Source organism: Neodiprion virginianus, chromosome 6 (genome assembly GCF_021901495.1).
Source record: "Neodiprion virginianus isolate iyNeoVirg1 chromosome 6, iyNeoVirg1.1, whole genome shotgun sequence".
Lineage (NCBI taxonomy): Eukaryota > Metazoa > Arthropoda > Insecta > Hymenoptera > Diprionidae > Neodiprion > Neodiprion virginianus.
In genome coordinates this window covers 24,641,675-24,664,060 of record NC_060882.1, presented here as the reverse complement: position 1 = coordinate 24,664,060, position 22,386 = coordinate 24,641,675, and the positions used below count along the sequence as shown (strand labels likewise).

The 22,386-nt window shown below is 42.9% G+C and overlaps 2 protein-coding genes across 3 annotated transcripts in view; one reads left to right on the top strand and one right to left on the bottom strand.

Moving 5' to 3' along the window:
• The window catches only part of LOC124306872 (dopamine D2-like receptor), a 125,029-nt gene extending 105,107 nt beyond the window's left edge, over positions 1–19,922 (top strand). Inside the window, exons 4-9 of one of the 2 annotated variants that reach the window (XM_046767977.1) lie at positions 3,377–3,486; positions 5,638–5,890; positions 7,552–7,652; positions 11,602–11,784; positions 16,571–17,019; positions 18,008–19,922. In XM_046767977.1, the coding sequence (XP_046623933.1) occupies positions 3,377–3,486; positions 5,638–5,890; positions 7,552–7,652; positions 11,602–11,784; positions 16,571–17,019; positions 18,008–18,216 (1,305 nt within the window). In that variant the 3' untranslated portion in view covers positions 18,217–19,922. Of the gene's footprint in view, positions 1–3,376; positions 3,487–5,637; positions 5,891–7,551; positions 7,653–11,583; positions 11,785–16,570; positions 17,020–18,007 lie in introns of both variants that reach the window. The other variant, XM_046767976.1, reaches the window with a different exon arrangement.
• The window catches only part of LOC124306873 (uncharacterized), a 77,151-nt gene that overhangs the window by 23,757 nt on the left and 31,008 nt on the right, over positions 1–22,386 (bottom strand). The window contains exon 9 of the mRNA XM_046767978.1: positions 6,929–7,013. Within this exon, the coding sequence (XP_046623934.1) occupies positions 6,929–7,013 (85 nt within the window). The remainder of the gene's footprint in view (positions 1–6,928; positions 7,014–22,386) is intronic.

Genomic DNA, 22,386 nt, shown 5'->3' with positions numbered 1-22,386 from the left:
AACTTCTCCTCGAAGGACTCGGAGGAGTTTGGACATAATGGCTGAAGTATTCAAGCAAATGCCTTTTGCGCTAAATCCCTCGCCAAAAAAGTTTCCCCCGTATATTTCGTACTTGCAGCACTAGGAAAAACTTGAACGCCACCTCCCTATCTCGGCTCTGTGGCTTATGCACCATTCGTCTTAGTCGTTTGCTCTACCTTCCCTTCACTGTTCCTCCGTAATACCAACGGCTAACGTTTTAGTCCGAAAGGTCCAGACGATTAAATCATCAAGCGACTTTGCAGGGTCGGACTGAGAAGTTCTTTGCCATAATACCAGGCCGTCGATAATTACCAAACCGTTTCAAGTTAACCGCAGACCGCCGACTAAACGCAACTTCTCTCTCTTTCTCTCTCTCTCTCTCTCTCTCTCTCTCGATGCTTTCGACTTGCGGGTTTCTCCCTGGTATTTATCGCCCTCTCATGCAAGTCATTACGGTCTGGCTGAAACCCGGGTTTCATCTCACCTCACACCGTCAGCGAATACAATTTTTTCCCGCTCTGCCATGATTTCTCTTCTCTGTCTCTCTCCACCGTCGATTATGATTCTATTTTTGATTTATTCGATTATTTTAAGGTGTAGACTATTTACACCGCCTAAAGGGACTTGTCCCAAGGCTAAATAAAGTTGTACATATCGATCCTTCCTTCGACGCGGTAAAAAGTAGACACGTCGTGCGGCTCCACGGTGTAAAAACGCTGAGACTGCAATAAGTGTAAACTATTCGGTATAACGACAGGGTGAGTCCTCGAGCTTAAACCAACTACCGTGATAACTATCCATCCGATCGAGAACTTGGGGCGAAACTTTCACCAAATACCCGTTTGTTTGATCGTCCTCCAGCGCCTGACTGGCTCGCTCAATTTTCTCTCTTGTTGATATCAAGCCAATATCAGCCGAACCCCAAGCACCTTCAATATTGCACTATCCTGAAGCTGGAGGATATTTTTAATCCGTCCTCTTGTTCCACTTATTCTTCCACCGGAATGATTTTACCAGAGGTAAAGATCGCAGTAGCCCCTTTGAGATTAAACGCAACGACGAGATTGCTGTTCCATTCGTCTCGCAAAACTGAACAACTCATTTCATTTGCAAGTAGGAAACATTGTCCATTGTCGGTTAGACCGTACAGAATTTGAGGAGAACTGCGCGCGGTTTCATCTACTCGACAATAGTTCGAATCTCGCAAAGGGTGTCACGGCAATCCCTTGGCTTTGATCTCCCTGACTTTGACGGGTTGTTTGCACCCCGACGTAACCAGTATCATCGATCCTTACAATGTGGTCGGGATTCGGATTCAAATCTCATCCGTGTCACGGGATCGAGAAACTTTGGTCATTCGCTAGTTTTCATATTGATCTTGGTAACACCTGGAAGGTTATTGAATTATAATACCGAGAGTTGGTTTGAGTCAGTCTCTCTCTCTCTCTCTCTTTGGTTCTCTCACACCTTCCGTTGATGCGACTAATTCGATATCCGGATGATAAATGAAAGGGTTTAACACGCGAAATGCGACCGCAGTATCATTCCTTTGTCCGTATTACGATATACACGGATGGATATCAGAGCCGACGTTGCAGAACTCCGAGAGTCGTCGAGTCATGCAACTTGCTTCAAAGTAAAAACCTTTGTGAAGAAATCGCTTCGATAATTATTGTCACCCGATGCAAAATCCGACAGGACGTTGGAAATTTACAAAAAAAATATTCTCCCTCTCTCTCTCTCTCTCTCTCTCTCTCTCTCTCTCTCTTCGCTTCGTTTAACTTAAGCCTTTTGATCGAGCGACGTAGCGCGCGCACATTTTACTCGTAAGACACTCGTGCTTTTTTGCCCGTCTGAGAGATAATCCTGATTCAATATCTGCGAATTGCAGAATCTGAATTGTCCCGAGAGTCGGGAGATGAGACCCTGTAATGAAAAGCCACGGTTATCCATTCTCCAAATGACGCCGCTTAAGCTCAACGTAGGCGGTGAAGCAGAAGGTCGTCAAGTTCCTCGAGCAACGCACCTCGCGAAATTTCAGTCAGCAATAATTGTTTCCTGCTATAGGCTAAAGACCCCACTCTACGTGAAGAACGAGCCGCCATCTTGAGCAGGAAGCGTCTGCAGGGATTGTAAATAGACCAATTTCGGTGTGAGCCTAGTCCGTAGAAATCGCAGACTTTTCGTGCCATTCGAGGGATGGTAAACGACGCTCGCGGCAACCAAACCTTTTCCACCTACTTGAAATAACCCAATTCAAATAATAGCCGCACCGCACCGTTTAATACTAAAATGTTACACGGAATAGTCTCGGACTGGCTGCACGTATGCTTCGGTGACCATTGCATCCGAGAATGCAGCCAGTGGAATTCGAGGTAATCATAATTGCTACCCGCATAACAATGCAGCAGCAGCAGCAGCAGCGGCAGGATCAGGATCAGAATATGCGCCGAGCAGCAACCGCAGCAACGGACCGGGAAGTCTTCCGCTCCGTTCCACCAGGTTCGGAATATATACCTCCGTTAGATAAAGGAAACGCCTGCACCGAGGCCAAGAGGGTGTGTAAACTTATATATTCTCTCTGTGAGAGAAAACTTTAAATATAGCCAGTGGTTGCGAGGGTGTCTGTAAGGCACGTGTCTGTACGTACAACCCGGCTTCATGCGGATAGCAAAGCTGTGTATGTGCCCCGCGTATCTAAGATACATAAGTTATTTACAATCCTTGCGCTATCTAGACGGGGAACGTGGGAAGGCGGGCGGAGTACACGCCCAGCTATAACTGCAAAGACGGGAAGGACGGTGGAAGAATGGCAGCTCTGACTTCACCTAAATCGAAACACCCTTCTCGGGACAAGGCTTTTCCAATACCTCGACTCGTAGGTACGGCCAGGTGCGGTGTGACGGAATGAAATGAAAAAATAACAGGGCGTGGATTTTGAAGGTGGAGAAAAGCCGCGCACGCAACCGATCGGTCCGAAGAACCTCGGCGAAAGTTGAACGGAACGAACGGTCGGTTGATCGGTTCAGATTTGCAACGACTCGACGAACCGGTCGACGAGTAATTTGTCACTTATCGGATGTAGGCGAACGAGTGGTCGAATTTGGCGGAACGTAGAGCCGAGCCTTCGTTGATCAGAGGAGCGCGTTATTATACCCACATTCAGCCATCCGGGGGCAACAAAAGCGCCCCCGCGTGCAAACCCCGGCGTATTTCCGATGTTACTGGTTAATTGGAAGGCTGTGGCCGCGTAAATTTTCCCATATAATACCGTACACCGCATGCGGTACCAATTGTCGCAGTACGGTTGAAAACACCCTCTAATGGCTCGCCCCTTCCTCTTGATTGGTTTCAGGTAAACGGCGCGTGGACCCTGCCAGCCTTTGTTTGCGACTGCTACATCGCGATGGACGTAACCTGCAGCACGAGCTCGATCTTCAATCTAGTCGCGATATCGGTAGACAGGTGAGTCAAGCTCGTCGGGCGGGCGGTTTTTCGGAAAATCTAGAGATACTCCGTGCGGCGAATTTCCAGTCCGACGGAAAATCTCGGCTTACGCTCCGCCGGATATCTCTGTGATGTCTAATACAGGTACACCTACGGATTCGACGAACGTTGGGCGAATTCTTCGAGGCTTCGTTTGCGACCAGAAGGACTATGCTCAGGTACACCGCGGGAGAAAAGAATAGAGTTTGCTGATTTTCTTCGCGCGTGACGCGAATGCCTTGCACACTCCGTCGACGTGTCGTAAATGTGTACGTACAGTAGGAATAGCGACGTATATTTGACGCGCAAATAAAATTTATCCCGTTCCCGGAATAGCAATGACAAAAATAACCATATGTTATTCTTCTGACCATTGTTGCTTTTAGTGTTATTTTTATTATTATTACTATTGTTCGGAGGGATGGTAGCAACGATAAGCAACGCGCGGGACGTAGAAGGGATACCGTATGGAAGAGCCTGCGGTATGCGACGCAGGATTTCTCATATCGCTGCTTTATTATGTGTCGTACCGGAAACTCTTCGCACTGTATCTACACGGGCGTAGACGTGTATCTGCATTCGCGTACCGGTTATGTACACAAAAATACCGTTAGAAATATCTATACGTCATATAACTTCCGCTCGTAGATACCTTAACCGAAGAACACGGTTCTTTGCACTCTTTCGCAATATTCGTTTTCTTTCAAGTCCCGCGATACATGTTTCTTTAAATTTTTTTCTTACTTTACTTCGCGTTTTTTTTTTTTTTTTTTTTATTCGAATTCGTTTCATCGCGATGTGTACTACATCTCGGTTATTACCTACGAATAATCGATATTTACACAATTTACAAGGTACACGGCACAGGATGAGATTTGGTACCTGGTACTTACGCATCTTCGTCGACGCTGCTCCCTGTTCTCTCGTATTACGCGATTTTCCGGATCCTCGATATTATCACAGGCTTACGTATTACGAGATCCGGGATTTTCCATGAATAAACAAGCGTTTCCGAAGGCTGCAGGAATTACAAACTCGATAACGCGGCTACACGAAAGCGAGATCCGATACACCGTACATAGTTCCGAACTAACGACCAATCTACTTCAAGCTCGCGTTAATATCAGCAATTTTTTCATTTTTTACGCTCACGTTCGCTACAGAGTAAAAGAGTATCGAATTATTATATTCTATTCTATTCCGGCAGTACACTGTTTCGTACAAGTAGTACGATACTTTTTTCGAATCGACGTTTTATCAGCCCCGACGTTACGTTGAAAGAAACAAAACGTTGTTGAAAAGAAAAAAAAGAAAATGCATTATATCGAGAGAGAAGAAACATTGGTTATTTCTAAGAATGTTACATCGCCTCGCCTGATTCGTCCTTTAACAAATATTTTCCAATCATCGTATGTATGTATAACCTACGTGCTCTTGCCCGTATTTCCCCGCGGCTTGTTGAAGTCTTAAGAAAACATCCGAAACTCCTACTATTATATCGCAAGGCGTGTGCGCTCCGCAAACATCCATACTCTCGATAGGATTTTACTCCCGCTACTTTCCACCTGAGCCGCCTGCCTCTCGTGGAACAAGAGACTAGTCTTCTATAACGCGGGTATACCTCGACGATGAATCGCATTTTCCGAGCACGCCGCACAGCTCAGATCTTTAAATGAAAATTAAAAAAACAGACCTGCCAACTGCTGGCAAAATCGAAGAAATCAAAGTCAGAAAACCTTTGCGGAATCCGACTCACCCTTTATCCCGGTCGTGCAGTGCCATAGGTGGATTTACACTTTCGCGAAAACGAACATTTCGAACGGACGGAGGCGGCGAGGGGATAGAAAAAAAAATAGCGGAGGTCCCAGAGCGTTGGGTTGCTTTTAGCGGTAAAAGCGTCCTTTAAGTCGTCCCTGCCCTCATAACTGGGTCGTGGAAACCCTGACGTCACATCCTTCTCACAAGGGCCGAACGACGGTCGACGAATCTTATACACTATCGCTCGGCTGCGATTTCGTTCGGGAAATGTTCGGGCGGTTTTCACTCTCGTCCGATGTATTATCGGAATAAGCGAATAAGACGCAAATCGTGGAGTCGAGACTAATCGGGTATTACGAACCTCTGTCGCAGGTACATAGCCGTAACGAAGCCGATAAAATACGCCAAGCACAAGAACAACAGGAGGGTGTGGATGACGATAGTGCTGGTATGGGCGATATCGATAACCATAGGAAGCCCGATAGTCTTGGGCCTGAACAACACGCCGGACAGGATACCGGACCTCTGTCTCTTCTACAACACCGACTTCATCATCTACTCGAGCCTCACGAGCTTCTACATACCCTGCATCATCATGGTCTTTCTCTACTACAACATATTCAAGGTTAGCCGGCAAACTTACGACGCTTCCGCTCTTCGCGCTTTGATCGGTCCAGCGGCTTTTCCGCGCTCCGCCGTCAAACGAAACTTTGCGCCAAAAAGTTACCGGCCCGGAAAGCCACCCCAGCCCGAGTCGAAGGGGCGGCCCGACCGCTTTTACCGATACACCATCCGGCTGTATTCCCTGTTCCCGGATCTCGGCGAGACCGACGGGGCTAATTGTGTATTAATTACTTGGTCCGTGTCTCGTTCAGCACCTCGCACACACGTCACCGAAACACGCAAACACTTTAACGGAGAGGTTAATTGTCCTCTCTGTAGTTCTTGCATCCTTGCCAAGGCCGGATTGTGTGCAACAAGAAGGTGAATACGGATGGATTAACCGGCCATTATTAACTCGAAATTACACGTCGAAAACTTGGCCCATTTACCCTAATCCAAATGTCTTAGCTCCAGTCAAGGTGGGTATAAACACACACGCGGTTTACGGACTCGTGAGAAAGTTTCGGAGTACCTACCCAACATCGCGCCACGATACGGAGGCGGGCGTATGGATACGCACTCACACATACCTACCTGTCTGCAACAATACGGACCGGGGTCGTGGACCGACGGACAAATAGACAAACGGTCCAGGAACGCGAAACAAAATTGCCAGATGTGTGTGTACGAGCTACGATAAACTTGGACCCCTGGGGCAAACGCTCCGATCCCCCCCTCCATCCCACCCCCGGACTTTATCCACGGCACCCTGTCTCCTCCTCGTATACGGGTGATTCCCTAAAATATGGCTCCCCTATTTTCTTGCCTCGTTTTGGCGGCGAGGTGAAGAAGATAATCAACGAAAACAGCGCGAGTTGTACGCCGCGTGAAACTGAATCCGTTGTTTTCGCTTCGACGTATCGTCTGTTCCAGAGATAAATTTCAAAATTCACGATTCGAAGTAAATTCGTAACTTGGATTCTTCGTTTCACGACTTCGAGTCGTTTCGTCAGCTGCGAAAAGTACTTTTCAGAGAATGAATTTCTTTTTAATGGCTTACCGCAGAGTAACCTCTTGCTCTGGTAACCCACGACGCATTTTTCCATCCGCTTTTGAAGCACCGCGAGAAAGACATTCCGGAATACCTGGAATAGAAAAGTGGGATTTTGATTTTGAGTATTATTATTATTACTATTTATTTTTTTTTGTCTTTTAAATGACAAGAAAGTAAATTGCCCGAGGATCGTCTAACCGCGATCATATTTCGCGGAATAATTCATACGCGCGATAATTTTTGACAAACGATCAGCGTGAGCTTAAGGTCCTTAGCTTAATCGATCCTCCGTTCACGGCATGGCGGCTGCTACCTGACGTTGACTATACCTATATACTCCAGGAGTAAACTTTGCCTCGCCGAAGAGCTTATGAACGAAGTGCGAAGTTTCCATGGTTGTTTGTTCTTTTTTCCTTTTTTTCTATCCATCCCTCTTTAGTGCAGTTCGTTTCTCTGCTTCCCAAAGTCCCGAGTCCGTCCGTCCCTTCGACGATATAATCGTTTAAGGCTAATCGCCAGGAATATTATAGAGTTTCTTGTTTCGTACACGCGTATGGTTTGCAAATTTATACGCGAATTTCATCCGCGAAAAACTAACCGTCGTTTGAATTTACTCACTTGTGTTTCAGGCGCTTAGAAACAGAGCCAAGAAAGCTCGGGCGGCCAGAAAACCAAATTTGGGTGACATCAAGCCGGGGAGCATAATAGAGAACATCGCTCATACGAGAAGGTGAGTTTTTTCACACTTCGCATTCTCTGTTTCCGAATACGGTGTAAACGGCATCGCGTTTCTCGCTCCTCGAGATTCCGTGCGTACAGTGCAACACAGGTACGAATCGAAATAGCGTTGTCGCTATTTTTTACGTAAACAAAGAAACACAAAAGTTCTTCCCGCATGGCCGGTTCACCCTGTGAAATATATTTCCTCGCCCCAGATTAACGCTATCTCCCTCCTCATGCCTGTTTCGTTCTCACCCGCGTTCTTCAATCGCGAACGATAACGATAACTTATTGTGCGGAAGGTGATTCGAAATCAGACCTACGGAAGGCCGGGAATTTTATCCGTTACGCCCAAAGTTCGCATTGATATCGCAGGTTATATCTCAATCCGTACTTTTATCCCCGAAAAACCAGATACTCGCCTAGAGGTAAATAGCTTTACCTAATACACGTCCGACGAGCATGAATATAAGTTATTTGAAACGAAAAAAAAAAGAATGACTCCGCACGGATACCGTTTTTAAAGTGCAAACGGAAAACACATGCAAATCCCAGCAGCGAAACAAGTGCAATTTCGAATTTCGCGTCGGGCATTTAGCTCTGCAACTAAAAAAGAGAAACGAAAGTTTTATTGTTATTTTCTCATTTCCTTCACCTGAACACGAACACATTCATCACACGGTTCTGCAAACTCGCATTCGAGTTGAAAAATGTAAAAATTTCCACGAATGTCCAGAATTTCGCATTATACTTCGTTTGTTGCGCACACACCGTACACCTAGGGTAATAAAACTGCACAGCCTGGGAAAGAATGTAACTACACGTTTCAGGCGAGTATTCAGGCAGTGTTTACGAGCCGAAAAATTGGGGAGTGCAGCTTCTTTCAACATTATAACCTCCATTCGTCGGAATCCTCGGGGTATAATTCTTTTCGGATTTGCAATATATATTCCGCATTACACGAATTTCACACATATTTACGCGTGTGTATTCTCTGGCTAATTCTTTATTCGGACGTTTCTACAGCGTTCGTTCCACGCTGACGGTAAAAATTTAACGGACGCGGTAAGTATTGAGAAGAAAGCGTTGACGGGTGCAAGACCCGACACGAGTATACCTACGTGAAACAGGATAACGTCTTGATGTTGTATTAATTTAATTTTACAATTAAAAAAATAACGGTTCGTTCCATACGTCCAACGATGAGTCTTCCGCACCTTCTCCGCGTCACCCTTAACAAGCACCCTGCAGCCTGGCTGACGATGAGCCGGCGCCTCCGTTCGGCGATAAAACGAATTATGACAGGGAAATAGTTGGATGCGTCTGGCGAATTCTCGTTCATCTCATTATCTCAGGCCGGCGCGCTGAAGCCGTCCTGGTTCTCCGAGATAGCGATGCTCTGGTAAGAGGGAGACTGCGGCATTGACGGGGATAAGGAGGTAAGGAGCTGCCGGCTGCACGGGGCGGTGGAATTGGGGGAGGATCCGATAGGTAACTAAGCCGCTTCGCCCTCGATTAACCCTTCGAGTCACACATTTATTGCGCTGAGTCAACTTTCATAACAAGAAAGTATTATGTGACTTTTGGACTCTCTGATCACGAATCTGAAGTATGATTTCAAAAATTCTAACATGGCGTAAGGTAATTTCAAATTTGATGAAATTCGGTAAAAGAAACTCTCGTTCAGGGGTTTTTCGGGTTACCGATCGATTTGAATCCCCATACTGAATAATTGACGCAAAACATGTTACATAGGAGTAACTTTCTCGCAACTGAATTATTCCTTCAATTCAAACGATTTTTTTCAATCATATTTGCAAATTCAACTGTGTAAAGTATAATCGTGATTTTTTCATCTTCGGCAAATTCGTTCACGTCCATGCGTGTGACGAACCAGATTATAATACATATATTTGTTCCTAGCGGTAAAGGAAACTAGGTGTGTAACTTTGTATTCCTCGGAATCTTCACCTTTGTACAAAGCGAAAATAATTCGAAACGGTAACACGATAATTCGAGCTCCTGTAAATTAATGATAATCGGTTCACATGTGGATTGCGAAGAAACGTCTTGTCAAATTTTTCACTTCCCTTCCATCTCTGACACGTGAAACACAGATAAAGCACTGCTTGTTACCGTAGAGTGGCAGGGACGTGGGTATCAAATTCCGGTTCGAAAATTTCAGAAAGAAAGCGAGAGCAGAGAATTTTTTAAAAAAACACGCCGCTCACAGTACGAATCGACGTTGACGCGATAACCGCTATTGTGCATATGTATAATATATACATACGTATTGATTGCACATGTAGGTACGTACGTACGCGTGTGTACGTAGGCTTTTGTTCGGGTCGTAAATTTTGACGCAGATATAAATTCGAATGCAAATAAAATTAATGGAGCGAGAGAAACGTATACATGCGTATAGGAGAGAGGGTGTAAAAACAACGTTGACGGGTCACGTCAGGGTGACAGTGACAGCTGGCCATAACAATTGAAAGCTACGTGCTCCCGGAGATACCAGCACTCCGTTAATAATGACGCCCGTGAGAGAGGGAGAGAAAAAAAAAAAAATTGACAATTTTTCAAGGAAGGAAAAAACGAAGCGTAACGCGTATCTCTGCCGGAAAATCCTTGTCGCTTCGAAACGATGGAATCAACAAAAAACATATCTATACGTGAAACGAGAGGGGTCGACTTGGAATACGATAAAATATCTTTTATCAATTAAACTCGACTTATCCAATTTACATTCCATTTCGGTAGAAAAATAAACGATATCATGTATGTTTAATCGTGAGAAGGGCAAAGCGGTTTGATAATGCTCTTCGTGTGTTCTTTTTTTATTTGTTTTTGTCTGTTTTTCGACAACTTTTTAATGTTCTAATACTTATCGCAGTGTTTCTTCGTGCGGTTTTGTTTTCCACAGGTAAACACCCTCAATTCTCTGTCTGAAAACTCGAGAATGTATACCTGTATTTATATTATACATATATATGCAATACGCTAGACCTCCGCCTTGTATGCTGTGCCTATATACTTTATACGACGTCGTCTATCTCTTCTGATGTATGCCAACTTAGCCTCATGCCCCATTTCGCGTGTGTAAAACACAAAACAGAGTGTGTAACAAAAACGAAAAGAGAGAAATCTCCGAAATGTAACACCAGCTTATTGCGATGTGAAGATCATTAATCGCCTCGACGACCAACCCTTTCCAATCGTTACACACATTATACGTATATATTCTACATGTACGTCCAAAAAGGTTTATTGAAGTGACACAGCCATTCCCCTTAACAATACTTGTACAATGAGATACTCGAGAAGTATAAAAACCCCGAAGTGCAGATCTGGAGTTGACGAAATTAACTCGAAATTAATATGTATACGTATATACATATAGTCAATGATTCGAAAAGAGATATGAAAATTTCTCCGATATCGTAGACCGTAAAACTAGATTACGAAAAAGAAATCTCGATATTCTTTGGAACTAGCTTCGATGCAAATTACTCCTCCTTCAGGAACTGGGCATCCATATTGTATACGATACGAGTGAAGTGAACTAGGAGTAATTTGCATCGAATCGTGACATATACGTCTACACGTACGTTATAACATATTTACCGATCCTCTTTCGATTTCGGCCCTGTAATCAAACCTCGATTCTCGAACTGTTAATCGGTGAATGCTTACAAGCCAATTATCGATAATTGCGCCAATTTATCTCTGTCTTTCTCCCTCTAATCCCCCTCGATTTCGATAGTTAATTAACCCGGTGCGGCGCGATAGGCGTTCTAGCGTATAGACGGGCAAGAATTTGGCTAACGATAAATCAATCGAGTCCTACTTCCGGCCCGATAAGCCCGATCGTTGTTATAAGAATCGCTGTGCCAGGCGTCGCAGCTCTAATTGGCACGGTTCTAACTAAGATCACGCAGTGTTTATTCTGTTGCAAGGTTTGCAGAGACGGCGTTGGGAGCTGCAGCCCTCGTTGCACCCGGGCTTGAAGAAGCTACGAACACCGCTTCGGGGAGCAACGAGGACGAGGACGAAAACGAAACGCCCTTGGAGCCCGGGGTCGTTATATCGAACGATAAGAGCACCGAGTTCATACTGGCCACCGTTGTCGAGGAGGCTGCGTAAGTCCCTCGTCGATTTACGATTCCTCTATTTCTCAACCACGTTGGCAAACATGTTACACAAAATCCGGTTCACTTTGAAAACGTCTCGGCGATGGTCGAATCGAACGAAAATTACCAAGATTCGAATCGAGATTCGGGTGTTTCAGAGGCCTCGATTTGATCCTGACATCACGTGAGTCCGTTCGTTAACACACGATTACTGTGAAATACTTGTGCAATTAGAGACAATTTTTTTCCTATCTGAGAGTTCGCGCAACGCGTACCAAAGAGTTCGAGTCGCGTTTGCTTGTCAATTATACATATATCACGCGAATCGTGCTCACGTCTTATTCGCTGCGAAAGCGAGCAGGTATCGCATCTACGAATCCCGCCAGAATGGCAAAGACAGAATACGTATGGGAAGCGCGAATAAAGAGAGGGGCGGAGTGTTTCACAATCTATTGGAAAAGCAATTTCAACCGAGGTTGAATTTCAAATATCCAATTGAATTTCGCACACCCACTTCGCCAAGAGTTGTTCCTGAACTTTGAATCTTCGCATCTTATAGCATTGTATCTTACACAGGGTATATATTTTAAACTCCGCCCGCGCGCCTCGAGATTTTATAAAATATATCCGTGAACTGTCGTGTTGACTTGCAATTAATCTAGCGTGTCGAAAGCTGCGGATCGTCGTGAGAATATTTCCATAATTATATTTCAATTACGCGAAATATTCAAAACACTTACGGACACTTCGGTACCTATAAGCGCGCTGCTCAGCTCGAAACATACAAGTTTTCTTGTTAATTTCCTACCCCTTGCTAATTAAGTGCCCAGGCATCGCATAATTTCACATCCTTGTTCACTGCATAAGATGCCGAGCATCCGCAAGCCGACTTCGCGTCTGCCCTATAATAGGAGTTGTTCAACTGTAGCGAATGGTCTGACGGTTGTCTCTACGCAGCGTGAAAAAGTTTTAATAATATTTTCCGCAAATTTGACGCTGTAGCTTTTGGTTGTTGTAATTGTTTTTTTTTTCGAAATTGTTCAGGTTAACGCACCGTCCGGCTACGCGACGTCTTTTTAACGAGCACACGCCGAAAGATAATTAGAGACGGTAAAAACATGGAAATAACAACCACCCTCATCCACATTTGCCTCTGAGCAGGATATAAATGATGGCCGTATAACGCGGTAATCCAGCAACGCATCCGCGTATTAAAATTTCTGGACTTTTTTAATATCCCTTTGAAACATCATGTTACACACCGGATATAATATAAAATATGAGGCAGACCGGGCGGCGAAGCAGCTGGTTCGCTTTAATTTTTATCAAAATTTAGCACTAGCTATTCTCCGTTATATGTTACATACAAACCTATGTTGTAGAAAATTTACATCACCACCACCGCGGATTGTGTAGTAGGTTGGTAGGTACTACCTGGTGCAGTTTGCTAGAGTTTAATTGCAGTTTGTTCTTTCAGAACTCGAGCTGTATAATGCTCTCACCTTATGGCAACGAGCCGTATTATTTTAAGCTCTGCAGCGAGTTCAATTCCGAGCTTATTCCACGCTAAATTATATCGCATCAAAATCCTTGTACAGGTTCTTCGAAAGGGTATTACTTTTTTACGTTACGTACCGAAGTCAATTCGAACGGTCGATTCGTAAAGTATAAAGTTTTTCGACGCTCCGCGAGCCTCGGTTGATAAAAAAAGAATCACCTCGCTCGAGGAAAAGTGGAGAAATTCCAATCGTACGATCGGTCAGTAGATGCTGGAAATTGGAAGATAGTCCGACACTCTGACGTTCGCAACCGTTGGTTCGAGAACACGGCCGCATTGTCGTTGAAACGAGGTTAATTGAGTAAGTTCCTATTGAATATTGTCTCGAAAAGTCTTAATCCCCCTTTCAACCCCCCCCCCCCCCTTTTTTTTATTTTTTTTTTTTATTTTCCCCGTTCTTTCCTCTCTCCAATTTTCTTTTCTCTTGGCTAAAGCCTGACTTCCGAGAGTCGTTGAAAGCCTGAGTGAGGTGGCGTGACTCGTTATTACCTATTTAGGGGCTGCAGAGCTGGCAGTTGAACCTCTCGAGGAGATATTCAGCTTTGGTATAGATGTAGGAAGGGATAGTAGGTATGAGATCTCCGGCGACAGAGTTTCAGGGTTCGGAAAGGAACGGAACGCAAGGGCGTTGCCGTTTCAAATGACTCTATCAAATGCAAAACACGCCTCATCCATATTAATTAATCTTATTTCAAGATAATCAACAACAACCGATTGTCTGCCCGCCCGCTTTTCGTCCTCTCTCTCTCTCTCTCTATACCTGTACCGTGTCTCTTGCTTTATTTCCTTATCTGCCAGCTACGTACGGCTCGTGAAACTTCATCAACCTAATATATCGTTGCGAGGAAGAAGAAAAAGCAAAAAACATAAATAAATAAAAAAAATTGAAAGTATAATGAGAATCACGCTGTATAATTCTTTTCTTCCATTCCACGTCTCGTCCTCCTACAATATTTCATTCTTTCTCGTTCTTCGCGCGCATCTTTTTAAAATCAAACCCTACCTCTGCAACTTGACAAAACGTTTTTGCGCGCGGTGGGGTGAGGCGGAAGGGGGGGGGGGGGGTTGAGGCATTCTTACATCCCCCATCTGACAGGGTACTTTGGCACCCGACAAAGAGAACTCCACCTATACACTTCGTTTGCCACAGTGTTTTGCATAATACAGAGAAGCGTGCCCCCCTCCCCAACGTCCCTTTCCATCCCACCCCCTGCTCCCACCCGTAGGCTGAAGGGTGTTAAGGGCGAGGCGTTGAACGTAAACCGAAAAGCCAATGAGCCGGGGGATGTCGGGTATAAAAACATGGGGCGGTACATTTCGGTTGAGAAGTAGAACAGGTCGTTTTCATCCTCGAGGAAGTTAACACACGTACAGCTTTTACTCCCCTGCGGGCATATCACCCCCGTATTTTCTATCTCCCGGTGCGGCCAGCCCCGTCTGCCGACACCATAACCATACGTGCCCCGTGCTCGTAACCACGCCCTAATAACCACAGAGTATAACACAAAGTGCCAAGTCTGTAATTAAGAACAAACACGTGACCCCCGTCGGATAATCTTCCTCGATCTTACCAGATGGCTGCACGAGCAGGTTGAACAATATTTTCACACCTTTGAAGTTTAATTTTTACGAGCTTTAGGTTTTTCACATTTTTCACATTACTCGCTGAACTTCCCAAGGCGAGTTTCCAACTTGTGGAAGCGTTGACATTTCGCAGTGATATTCTTCACCGGGTTTCGAATACCAGGTATTAAACCTTTCAGGGGTCACCTTATGGAGTAATATTCGAGCAGGGTAATGTCTCAGTTGCGAAAAACGTTATTTGAAAATGAAGGTAAAAGAACACTCGTATTTTCAGTTCTACCGTTCTTGCCAATTACGACAATTCACGGTTCTGGTCTACGCGCGGAGTAAATCAACGTACCATGATTGACAGAATGAAAATTTATCAATTTTCAAAGTACTCATCCGAGCAACACAAAAACTTGGTAACAAATCATTCGTACTCTGGTATTTATACAGTTACGTAAAGTTTCTTGAAAATTTCCAAAACATAACAGAATGTCGAACAAATATGAAGATACAGAATGCGGAGAATTTATCGTTTCAAATCGGGAAAAACAAACGGCACCTGAGGTAACTGTACCAATTATCATTGACACAGGGTCGGTAACTGATACACTTGCCTTACGAATCTATCGACTCACCTCCGCCTCCCGGTCCCATGAATCGCGCAATTTCAGCCTATCGCGTTTCAAAGAATGGCTTTGAACGCACGTCTACCCTCCCTACCGGCCTGACAACGGTGCCACGAACCACCAACTCGATCTCCGCTTATACCGCTGCCCGACGACTACTGACTCGCACTACTGACCGACCTATCTACGCATCTACCTATCTACGTATCGTACGTTCCACCGAACATTGTATCAATCGTAAGCTGAAGGGGGAAGGGCGTGCAATAAAGTTATTGTTAGGCACGCATGGGAATCGGTTGCGATGGATGGCTGTATCACAGCGCAAGCTATACCGGTCGTAAATAGATTGATCGGCGAGAGCCGAAAGCTCGCCCAACAGCCACTCGGCACTCGGCACACCGCATCTATCCGCAATGATAGGTATACCTGTACACGTCCGGGCGCATGGTACACGCATAAATGATCGGCAGGACGCATCGCTGGCTTCCGATTGATCCTCGGCTGCGAGCCAGATGTCTCGTGAATAGATAACACCGCGCCTCCCTCGAGATCAAGGCAATTTTGACCTCCTCTATGGACGGTGATCCCGGTATTTCCTACTACTAGGTCATGCACGCCTGCCCGGCTAGCTAATTAGCTGCTGGCTTTAATTACACGGTTTAACCAGATCAAATTTTCATGAATTATCGGAAATTATTACATGCCTCTTTTTTTCTCACGCCAAGCTCACGTATGTCGTGGCCACGAGTTTCCAACACGATCAGTTGTACGATTCAGATCAATTTCGCGATTACGTTACATTCGTTTACGACTAAACTCTCTGGCTAATAACGTACGATCAAAAATTCCAAGACTACTTTTGGATCGTTTCAATGCGATTTTAGGTATTACGCTAAACGAATTTCAAAGGAACTAGAGAGTTGTCTCTTGTAACGTTTGGCGATCGGCGTGAGTCGAAAAACCAGTTTCTCTTCGACCATCGTCAAAGTTCCCATTTAATCGACAAAGCTAGATTTGATTTTTGAAAAACTTATCGCAGTTCCCGGTTCAGTATGATAGCCCAGACCCAGCTGACCGGGGGACCAAATGGAACCAGGGCGACGGATTCGTCTTACGAGCCGGTGAGCAGCGCGATCCACGAAGGACTCGAGACGAATTCGAGTCCGAATTTGAAGGTGGCGTCGGCCTCGTCGTCGTCCTCGTCGCCACCGCCGCCCAGGACGATGTCCGTAACGCAGGGGAGGAGAAACGGAAGTAACAACAAGCAGGAGCTGAAGAGGTTGAGGAGCACCCCGTCCATGCTGCACCTTCAACTCGGACGAACCCCGAGCGTTTTGGGGGGCATGACAGTGAAAAAGGAGAGGAAAAATGCGTCGGCTGGCTCGAGGTTCACGATATACAAGGCGAACAAGGCGAGCAAGAAGAAACGGGAGAAAAGCTCGGCGAAGAAGGAACGGAAGGCTACGAAAACCCTCGCCATAGTACTCGGTAAGCTACACCGGAGGCTTCTGTTAATTTGTTGGATTGATTTTTGCCCTAATTCTCGTCACGTAGGTTGCGCGGGGTTCGTACGCCGGCGATTTTCGCGCAAGGTACATCGCACTGTGAGCGAAGTAGCTACTAAAATCGCTTTCCAATTATTAAAGCGGTTATACTGCGCGGGACTAACGACCTAAATCACATTATGCATGATTGTGCGAAAACCCAATTCTGAAGTTATCTCAAATCCCCGCGCCGGGACCTGGTGCCGGGCTTGTTTTAGCGCCGAGCAAGTTTCGAGTAGCTTTGCCCAACAGGAAAGTGATATATAGCCTGCTTGGGAGAATCTCGTAAGCCGTTAGTAGAAATGTTGCCACTGATTCTATAACGCGATTTAATAAAAACACTGTACGTACAAATATTCCAAGCCTTTGGTACACGACCGCGTCACCGCGACCATAAATTAAAGTGATTTGAAGCGACCAAGTGCGGAATTGCTTCGTGCTTTCGACTATCTTTCGACTATCAATCGAATTTCAAGTTTCAAATCTTCTTATTCCGAGTAAGTTTCTTCGCCGTGAGAATAAAATACGCGAAACACTGTGAAAAGTCTAAAACTATGATTGAACGTACGGATACGGTTTACCGAATCCCCCCGGCCCCGTGAAGTAGAATTACGAAGCGTCTTGCCGTAACGGGAGATGAAGAGAAACCACCCGACTTGAATTAATCTTCATCAGACTGTCAAATATTTTCTCACCGTTCGGTAATGTAATAACGATTATAGGTATAACTTCAACTCGGGCCGCCTCTTGCGTACGGTATCCGAAATGCAGAGTCTGCTGCTGGCTCTGTTTTTCAAGACGACGTAAGAGAGAGAAAGAAAAAAAAACTCCCCTCATATACACGCAACGCGTATACACCGGCCGAACTTTTCGCGGGGTGATTTATTCTTATCTCGCTCCCACATTTCACCTGTTTTTATTAACCTGCACAGGGGTCTTCCTGATATGCTGGGTTCCCTTCTTCACGTGCAACGTGATGGATGCCGTATGCGTGAAGCTCGCAATCGCCTGCGAACCTGGAATAACAGCATTCATCGTCACGTCCTGGCTTGGCTACATGAACAGCTTCGTCAACCCCGTTATATACACGGTATTCAACCCCGAGTTTCGAAAAGCGTTCAAAAAACTGATCAGCGTGTGAGTAGTTTGTACGTGACACGAAAAACGATCAGCATTCGACCGTGTTTAATTCACTGTAAAAAAATGTCTTCTGATAATTCTGTTTTGCTTTTTCTTATCTCCATCTATAGGTATACGTTTGTTTCCCGCTTCAAATTATTACTTCATTTATCAATTTCCATATCGATCCAAGCGCTCGATAAATCGGACCTTATTATATTATAGCATTTCAAGGTGCGACTTTTGATTACGTGAAAATATGTACATACATATATACATATACGTATATATAAACACAATAATAATAAATCACGAAGGATACCAAGTATCGCTTTTGAAGAATGTTACTTTGATAAGGGTATATACTATAGACATAATAATTCGGGATGGCAGTGGCTGAAGCGTCTGCAGTCTTGCTGTAAAATAAATAGAAAAGAACTATTTATTTAAATATTGTTATAGAAAACTATTAGCCGTGAGAGAAGCATATATGTATAACAGGTGAATAAAGTATGTATACCGTTTCAGTATTAACTTAGATAAGGATACGGATATTATAATGCGTATGTAAGTTATATGTATGCATAAACGTACAAGTTCATATAAAAAATTGCAATATTTTTTCGCTCAATTACACCGAACGTTCGGGGTTGAATCCATCTACATATACTTATACCGATATTCGATACTAATAATTTTCCGGGTATATGTAAATAAATATATATCGCGACGTGAAATTGTCAAAGTGGCAACACTGATCTCTTAGAAAAAAGAAGAATAATAAATAAATGAATAAAAAAAAAAAAAACACCTCGAATTCACAAATTGATTTTCTCACGACTCGTAACAAATAATATATGAAAGAAATTTCGTCGAACCGAATTCCGAATTTCAAAACATATCAGCAATTTTTCATCACTTTTAACATCACCGCCGTGTCAAAGTAATATATATTATGCTTCAAGACGCGAAAGTATATATATATATACCTATATTATCGTAATAAAGAAAACTACGCTAAACGTTAATAGAGGTGGGAGGCAAGGGGAGATTAGGTTGTAGCCAGAGTTCAACGCGATGACTATTATATGGCTATAACAAATTCCAAGTCGTCGAATTAATTATATGGTAAACGAATGAAAGCTGTCGCAATAATATATTAACAATCAAAGCTTTTTACCGTATTATTCTTAGTCGTATGGATAAATAAGTAAAATCAATAAATGAACGAGTAAATAAATAAGCAAGTGAATAAATGTAAGTAGGTAATACGTTAAGAAAATCGTAGCGTCGTTAAGAGATGTAAATTTGTAAATATAAAGTTAATAGATACAAATATATCTATACGTATACCTACGTACAAGATTTCTCGTTACGTATCGATACTTATCGACTATCTAATCGCGGTGGATGTATAAGATTTGTTTCTTACTATGTATACCTGTTAGGAAGTTTTGAAATTTTAAACAGTACCTGTACATACACATAGGCGTTGAAAAGCAGGGAAACTCTACATTTAGTATATATTTACATGAGATAATACGAGTACGTATAATTAAAAGTATTATACCGTACCGCCACCTTGTTCCAGACATTGCTTAATTGCTTTCGGTGTTGAATGTTACAACAGGCAAACATAATATGAGAACACGGACAGAAAATTAATACAACAAATTGCAATTAAAACTTTCGGATTAAAAACCAAGAGAGAAGAAACGATTAACCGTCGAAAAGAATTGTACAGAAATTCGTTAAGATAGCTCTAATGTACCTATCGTGTTCTTTAACGCATTTTAGTACGACGCTTCACTCCTGCAGGCATGAGTTTGTATTTATATTCAATTCTCGGGCTGTTTCATTCCAATTTCTACATGATTTTTGTGGCGAAAATTTATCGGTCGTAAAAATTCTGGACTCGATCCTATAATGCTGTAATACACATTGTGCATGTATAACTTATTAGGGAGAAAAAAAGTTATTAAAAATAAATACTAAATTACTTAGATAAAAAAGCAAAAAATACTCACGACGCATACTAACGGTAGAATCGAAATAAACGATATACCTACATGTATAGGTATATAAGCGCTGAATAGAATTTCTATCTATGCTATACGTACACCTGTAACTAGTCATACAATTGTTGAATGAAAACGACGATTCTAGCCAAAAATGCTTACAAGCTGCGACATTACTATTATTATTATTATTGTTGTTGTTGTTGTTGTTGTTGTTGTTGTTGTTGTTGCTGTTATTTCTATTACTATCATCGTATCATTACAATTGTTTTCGCACACGCGTACAGATATATGTATTTGAAAAAAAATTTCGTACATCCTTTACGTAAGAACGCTACATGTATTTTTCTAACCCAATGCATTTCCCTTCTGTAAATAACATGCCGTACAAATATGTAATGTATAATATATAGTGAGCAGCGTACGATATATATATATATTTATATATATATATATATATATATATATATATATTTACGTTATATATTACATTACAGAATTACGATTAATTGCATACGATATAAGATATACAGAATATGACGTAAGTTAATATATAATTAGGGAAAAGACTAAGAGATTAAGAGTGGAGAAAAAAAAAATTTCTGAAAATTCTCAACTGAGCCCGAATTTTACGAAATTTTTACCGTTCGAATCTAAGAGCCGCTCGATAGAATTATTTAGAGATAATAATAAAAAAAAAAAATAAAAAACAAATTGGAATAAGTCGAAGAAAAAGAATAAGAAAAAATAAATCTCCAGACATACGTGCATACCGCAGACTTTTAAAATTTGAATAATATATCCTACACTAGTGGTCTATACAGGGCATAGTGATGTAAGCGCAGCCGACTCAAACTGTCTCTATAATACTTAGGTATCCTCTCGAAACTGCCGAACATACGACAGAAAACGCATCTGATCACCTCGCAACCACGACACCCGACACACGCACGCGAGCCGAATGTATTACAGGCAATACATATACATACAATACATTATTACATATATATGTATAAATATATAAATATATGTATATGAATATTTGAATATAGGTATGCATAAAATTAATGTAAAGGAAAGCAAGTCAGAAATAAGTGGGAAAAATACCCATACATAGATATAAATATACGTAATACAGTATGTTGAAGAATATATATACCAGCTGTAAACGGTGGCTGGTAGCTTGGCGATGAGAAATGAATGAAAGGAATAGTGTAATAATAGTAATAATAATAATTATGATGATGATGATGATGATGATGATAACAACAACAATAAAATGGACACACACACTTTCTTAATGAGACGAAGATATTTCGCTTACCACCCTTACGGACGCTGCTGCAACGGCTAGCCGTCTGCAAGCTCGTTCGGTTACCCTGCAATTATCCAATCACCCTTGTCCGATATTTTGCCTCTCTCACTCTCACATTCTCTCTCTTACGATTCTCCATCTTCCACCAAGTTCCGTCTTTGCGGCGCTCTATGATACGTATACGTATATACCTACACGAGTTACCAAAGGTCGTCAAAATGTAATTTATCCGATGCCTTGTATACGGCCGCTCGCATAGAAGTAAGAACAAAAAAAGTGCCGTGGGATACATAAAATTTTATACCGTGTAATAAACAAAGGCAGGTACGTATAATAACATTTATAATACGAAAAAGCGTAATATATATGTGTGCATATACCTACGCACGGTAGTTTGTGTCTTGCAAATAGCGGGTTGGAGTTGAGTTTTTCTTTCTTTCTGTTTCTTCTTTACTACTCGTTCATTTATTTTTCATCATCAATTTTTCTTTATCTTACAGGTACAGGTACGCTTATAATCGCGACGATCGACGCAATTTGACTAATCGTTATCCTCACGAAACTTGAAGTTTTCAATAAAATTAGGCAATTACCTTTCATTAAGGTATTTACTTGTTAATTATGTTGTTTCATTAATTTTCTGATCGCATGCGCCGTTTTCATTCGACGGCAAAACCGCACCAGCCTTGAGTTAAAATAAATTGTAATCTGCAGGTGGCAGCAAAGTTTTACAGGCTTGAAAACTGACTTGAAAAGGGCCAAAAGAAGATTGAAAACGTACAATAAAATTCGAGTGAAGGTTTATACAACCACGAAGAAACTTTGGAAGGTAGCTGACTCGAGGGTCGTTATAAAAATT